General features: G+C 58.9%; 1 protein-coding gene across 3 annotated transcripts in view; it reads right to left on the reverse strand.

The window, feature by feature from the left end:
• Positions 1-5,494, reverse strand: part of Sema4b (semaphorin 4B) — a 28,021-nt gene extending 22,527 nt beyond the window's left edge. The window contains exon 1 of one of the 3 annotated variants that reach the window (XM_048368762.1): positions 5,447-5,494. Coding sequence is in view for 1 of the 3 variants with exons in the window: in XM_048368760.1 (XP_048224717.1) it covers positions 3,504-3,538 (35 nt within the window). In the remaining 2 variants the exon portion in view is untranslated. Of the gene's footprint in view, positions 1-3,503; positions 3,751-4,934; positions 5,058-5,446 lie in introns of those variants that run through there. The other 2 variants (XM_048368761.1, XM_048368760.1) reach the window with 2 other exon arrangements.
• Between the last annotated feature and the right edge of the window lie 506 nt (positions 5,495-6,000).

Raw genomic sequence — 6,000 nt, forward strand, 5'->3', positions numbered from 1 at the left:
CACACACACACACACACACACACACACACACGCCTAGGGGAGCTGGGCACCGCAGGTCTGGCTCAGCCGAGCAGCTGGGCGTCCCCGGTTGTCGGTGGGGGAGGGGCCTCCGGCAGCCCCGTGGAGCCCGAGTGCAGGGCGCCCCGGCCCTCTGGGGCAGCACCAGGCTTGCCTGCTCCTGGCTGCCCACCAAGCCTCACAGACATGCACTGGCTGCAGCCCAGCTTCCAGGTGCTGGCCCCCTGCCACCATCCCCTCGTAGCCCCGAGCCCTCGGTGGATGCCAGTCTGCCCAGCGATGGCAGCTCCCCACCCAGCCCAGGCCGGGGGAGTTGCTCTTCTCCGCCCCAGGGACCTGGGACCCGGCCCAGCTCAGCTGCAGCCTTGACACATTTAGATGAGGAGGCCACACGCTGGCACACCCAGCGTGTGCTTTGAAATCAGCCAATGGCTGCCAGGCCCTGGGGGCTGGGCGCTTCCATGGGGCATCCACCCAGCACTGGTGTTGCCTTCTGATCTCGGGCAGCTGGGACCCAGGGGCTGGCAAGGCGAGTAAACAAACAGCCTCACCTCTACTCCCCACACTAGATCCCTCCCCCCCTCAGCTTTCTCTCTCTCTCTCTCTCTCTCTCTCTCTCTCTCTCTCTCTCCCTCTCTCCCTCCCCCCTCCTTTTCCCTCTCCCTCTCCTCCTTCCCCCCCTGCTCCCCCTCCTTGAAACTGTGGAACACAGTGAGCTCCCCCACTGGTTCTTCTGTAGAAACAAAACAATTCAGCACTGACTGGGCTATAATCCCAACTACTCAGGATGCTGAGATCTGAGGATCACGGTTCAAAGCCAGCCCCAGCAGGAAAATCCATGATACTGACCACCAAAAAGCCAAAGTGGAGCTGTGACTCAAGTGGTTGAGCACTAGCCTTGAGCAAAAATAAATACATAATAAATAAAGTTTCAGAGGCAGCACCCAGGCCTCTCGGTTCAAACCTCTCAGTACTGGCACAGAGAAAATAAATAAGTAAAAAGCAAAGGAATTCAGCCCATTGTGTGGCTGGCCGCACAAGCCCTCTGCTCTTGGCTTCCTAGCAGGACTTGAGGGACATGGAGTGGACCTGTAAAGTCACCAGCAGTGCCCCTGGGTCATCTCCCCAAAACATCATCACCACCCCCTGGTGTGAAGGTCACCCCTGGGCCGTGGCACTACCACTGAGCCATCTTGGATGCACACACGAGTGGTTCCCTGTAGGCCCTTCCTTTGGGGCTCAGCTGCCACCTGCAAGCCCGGTGCTGAGGCTGCAGCTCCCACAGCCGGCCCCACCCGGTGCACCCTCGGTGGCAGGGAGCGGCCGCCCCCACTGGGGCTTGTTGGGGCCTGAGCCAGCCGCTCCCCTCCCCGCGAGGGATCCCCGCCCCACAGGGCCGAGCTGCAGGCGGCAGGGCTCAACCTGTCCCTGCGCAGGCAGGGCGGAACATGAAGTCCATGCCGGCACTGCCCTGAGTTCAGGAGGTGCCCTCTGTGCCCATGGGCGGCTCACCAAGGGACTAGAAAGCCTGGGAGCCAGCGATGCCCGGCTCATACCTGCAGGTGACTCTTTCCTGCCCTCCAACCTCTGATGGGTGCAAGGCCCCAGGCCGGGCCTCCAGGTGCTTCTTGACAGGCTTCTCCAGGTACCAAGGAGTCAGGCACCATCTCTCCACTTGCCACCCATTTTCTCTCTCTCTCTCTCTCTCTCTCTCTCTCTCTCTGTGTCTCTCTCTCTCTTTCTGTCTTGGCGTGCCAGTTTTGGGGCTTGAACTCAGGACCTGGGCACTGTCCCTGAGCTTTTTTTTTTGGCCAGTCCTGGGCCTTGGACTCAGGGCCTGAGCACTGTCCCTGGCTTCTTCCCGCTCAAGGCTAGCACTCTGCCACTTGAGCCACAGCGCCGCTTCTGGCCGTTTTCTGTATATGTGGTGCTGGGGAATCGAACCTAGGGCCTCGTGTATCCGAGGCAGGCATTCTTGCCACTAGGCTATATCCCCAGCCCTGTCCCTGAGCTTTTGTGCTCAAGGGTAGCACGTACAACCACAGCCCCACTTGTGGCTTTTTTCCTAGTGTAGTGGAGATTAGGAATTTCACAGACTCTGTCCCACCTGGGCTGGCTTCGAACCACAGTCCTCAGATCTCAGCCTTTTTTTTTTTTTTTTGCCAGTCCTAGGGCTTGGACTCAGGGCCTAAGCACTATCCCTGGCTTCTTTTTGCTCAAGGCTAGCACTCTACTACTTGAGCCACAGCACCACTTCTGGCTGTTTTCTGTATACGTGGTGCTGGGGAATTGAACCCAGAGCTTCATGTATGCGAGGCAAGCACTCTTGCCACTAGGTCATATCTCCAGCCCGATCTCAGCCTTCTGAGTAGCAAGGATGACAAGTGTGTGAGCCACAGGCACCTGGCTCCCCACATCCTTCTCCCTAAATCCACTCTGCCCTGCCTAGCCTGAGCCACTGACCTCTGAAGGCCAGAGTCCTGCCTCTGCCCCAGAGGCCCAAAGCTCACTCTCCTCAGCCCCTCCCTTCCTAGCAATGAACACCTCCACACACTCCAAGTTTCTGTCCCTTCCGGTGACCCAGTGGATGCTGACCACGCTTGCTGTGGCTGTCTGTGTCTCCGAGCCCAAAGGGTGGGTGAGAGCGGGCAGGTTTGGCAGGGGAGAGACCAAGTGGGGTCACCAATTTCCTGGAGCTCCAAGGATAGCAGACATAGATGGACTTGGGGTGCCCACCAGCCACCTAAACGTCAGGTGACAACTCAAACAAGACTAGATGCCAAGCACCAGTGGTTCATGCCTGTAATCCCAGCTCCTCAGGAGGCCTAGATCTGAGGATCAGGGTTTGAAGCCAGCCCAGGAAGGAAAGTCTGTGAGACTCTTATCAACAAGAAACCACTCAGAAAAAGCCTGAATTGGCGCTGTGGCTCAAGTGGTAGAGCGCTAGCCTTGAGCAAACAAGCTCAGGGACAGCACCCAGGCCCTGAGTTCAAGCCCCAGGACATGCACAAAACAAACAACAACAACAACAACAAAAACCCAAGACAGTAGTGAGACCAGCTCCACAGACCCCCAAAAAGCACAGTGAGGCTCTCATCACATCTCCCATAATGCCCCTCTCCCAGATGGCTGCCAGGGGCTCCCAGGGCAGCCTTGTACATGTACAGAGCAAGGGGGTGCCCCCAGCCCCACGTGGAAACCAGGAACCTCAAGACAGACATCCATTTCTGAAGGAAAGGCATCAGAGCTTTCCTCTGGTCGCCACCCCCCCTCCCAAAACGAGGCAAACGCTGCTTTAAGGCAGTTTTGCCTGCAGACACCCAGACTTCTTCCCAAAAGAGAACTTTTCCAAATTCACCTTTCTTGGATCAAAAGGAACCATACCTCCTCCTGGAGGAGTTGCACAACCCTGACACGAAACAGCTGACAAATCCACTTAAATCAAAGAGGCCATTAGCATGGGAGATATTTTTCTTAGCACTTACATAAGTGAGCTCCAGGCTGGCCTTTTGTATTTCATCACAGATTTAATCTCCACAGTGGGAGGGACCCACTCCACAGGTGACACGGAAGCACAGAGAGAGCCAGGGCCTTGCTGGGGCCACACAGCCCCAAGTCAGGACTTGCACCAGACCCCGGATCTGCAGACTCCAGAACTTAGAGGGACAGACTGTCCTAACAGGCTCAGAATTTCAACCGGTGCCATCTCCTCATCAGTTCTTGCCAGAAGCTGTCTGTCCTTCCTCTTCCCTTCCTTCCTTCTTTCTTCCCTCCCTCTCTCTCCTCCTTGCTCCTTCCTTCTCCTTTCATTCTTCTTCCCTCATCCTTTCCTCCATTCAGCCCTGTTTCCCTGAATTTTGGCCTTCTCTATTTCTGTGTGCTGGTAGCAGGGCTTGAATTTATTTAGCTTTTATTTATTTATTTTTTTTGCTTGAGGCTGGCACTGTACCACCTGAGACACACGACTCCACTTCCAGCTTTTTGCTGGCTAATTGGAGATAAGAACCCAGATCCTCAGACCTCCACCTCCTGGGTGGCTGGGATGGGTCCCTGTTGTATCATTAGTTGTGGTGCTGTGGATGGAGTCTGGGGCCTCCAGGGTGCTCCACGTGTAGTGCTCACCCACCACCACCACACCCAGCGGGCCCCCATGTCTAGGTCAGCAGTCGCCCAGGGCATGAGCTCTCCACACACGAAGCGCAGCCCTGATCTCCAAGGGCCACAGACACAGCCGGGAAATGGAGTTCAAGCCCTGGCCTTCAGCCAGTGTCTGGGCCGTGGGGAGGAGGGACCCCACGCTCCGATGCAGGCATCTCTGGATTAAAGCCCTGTGCTTCCCTCCCCGGGGCCTGACAGGCGCCCGCGGTTCTGAACTCACACTGCAGGTGCTGCACCGTGCGTGCGGGGACCTGCGGGGACCTGCGGGTTCCAGGACCGGAATTCCCCCTGGCTGACCTGGTACTGGACCCCAACGGTTCTGATAAAGCCCCAGGACCCCACCTTTCTGCTTCCCCTCCCCTCCCCCCCCCCGCCCTGAAATCTACCTTGTTGCTAAAGCAGCCAGGACCCAGGGACTAATCAGAGACCCCCGTCCCCGCCACCGGAGGGGGAACCCAGACAGGTCCCACCACCGACCCGGGAGCAGGGGCGGCGCGAGCGGTGCCGCAGGGTGCACGGAAAGGATCGGCGGCCCGCGAGGCCCCCGGCGGCCATGGCAACAAGAGCCCGGCCTCCGGCTGCCATGGCAACGCACTCCCCGGAGGCCCGAGGGCGACAGGCGGGGCCCTCGTGGGAGGGGGCGGGCAGGACGGAGTGGGGTCCGCGGGTGCCCAGCCACAGGGCAGAGACCCCACCTCCACCCCAGGCGCGACCCCCCAACCCGCCCCCTCCCCCCTCCCCCACCCCCCGGCGCCTACCTGCAGTCAGTCACAGCCCAACCAGGAGCCACCTGTGCGCGGGGACCCCCGGGGCCCAGGAGTGTCTGGAGAACCGTAGTCCAGGCGTGCTCCGTGTCCCCGGAAATGCTGCGCCCCGCCCGCCTCGCCGGCCCCGCCCCGTGTTTACGGGAATTGTCTGGAGGCCTGGGCTCCACCACCCTCCCCCGGCCTCCCTCCCCTTTCTCCTCCTTCTCCTCCCCCTCCCTCCCCCTCCTCCCTCTCCAGCTCACTCTCACAAGGAGGGGGGGGGGTGACCTTGATCCGCCTGGGGCTGCACCCTTCACGACCTTCTCCCTGACCTTGAAGCACCCCTAGTGGGAATAGGGGAATGGGGGACCCCTCCTGGGCTCAGCCAGGCTGACCACCTCCCCTGCCCCTGCGGGAGGCTGCCCGTGGCCCTCCCCCCTCAGTCTCAGTCCCCACAGCAGGCCTCTCCGTCCTGCAGGTGACCTGGGCCTAGGCGTGGACAGAGCATGCGTCTAAATAAACACCTGCCCCTGTGGTCCAGTGACCCCGGCCTGGCCCACCCCGGCCAGCTCTGCTGGTGCTGGCTCTGGAGAGCAGCCACAGCTTCCTGGGCGGCTCCTGGAACAACCAGTTCTGGCGAGGAGCTAGCCGGAGCCGGCCTCTGCCAGCCAGAGTCCTAAGTCCCTGGGCCATCTTTGCAGGCTCCAAGAGAAGGGCTGCAGTGGTTAGGTTGTTGCCTGTTGACACATCAACTCTCATTTGTTACAGGAAATCACAATGAAAAATGACACTACTTGCCCAGCACCAGCTGGTGGCTCCTGCCTGTCATCCCAGCTACTCAGGAGGCTGAGATCTGAGGATCATGGTTGGAAGCCCACCCAGGCAGGAAAGTCTGTGAGACTTTTGAATTCACCACCAAAAAAAAAAAAAAAAAAAAAAAAAAACAGTAGTGGAGGAATGGCTCAAGTGGTAAAGGGCCAGCCTTGAGAGAAAAAGCTAAGGAAGGATACCCCAGTGCCAAATTCAAGGCCTAGTATGTACGTACACACACACACACACACACACACACACGAAGAAA

Source organism: Perognathus longimembris, chromosome 20 (assembly GCF_023159225.1).
Source record: "Perognathus longimembris pacificus isolate PPM17 chromosome 20, ASM2315922v1, whole genome shotgun sequence".
Lineage (NCBI taxonomy): Eukaryota > Metazoa > Chordata > Mammalia > Rodentia > Heteromyidae > Perognathus > Perognathus longimembris.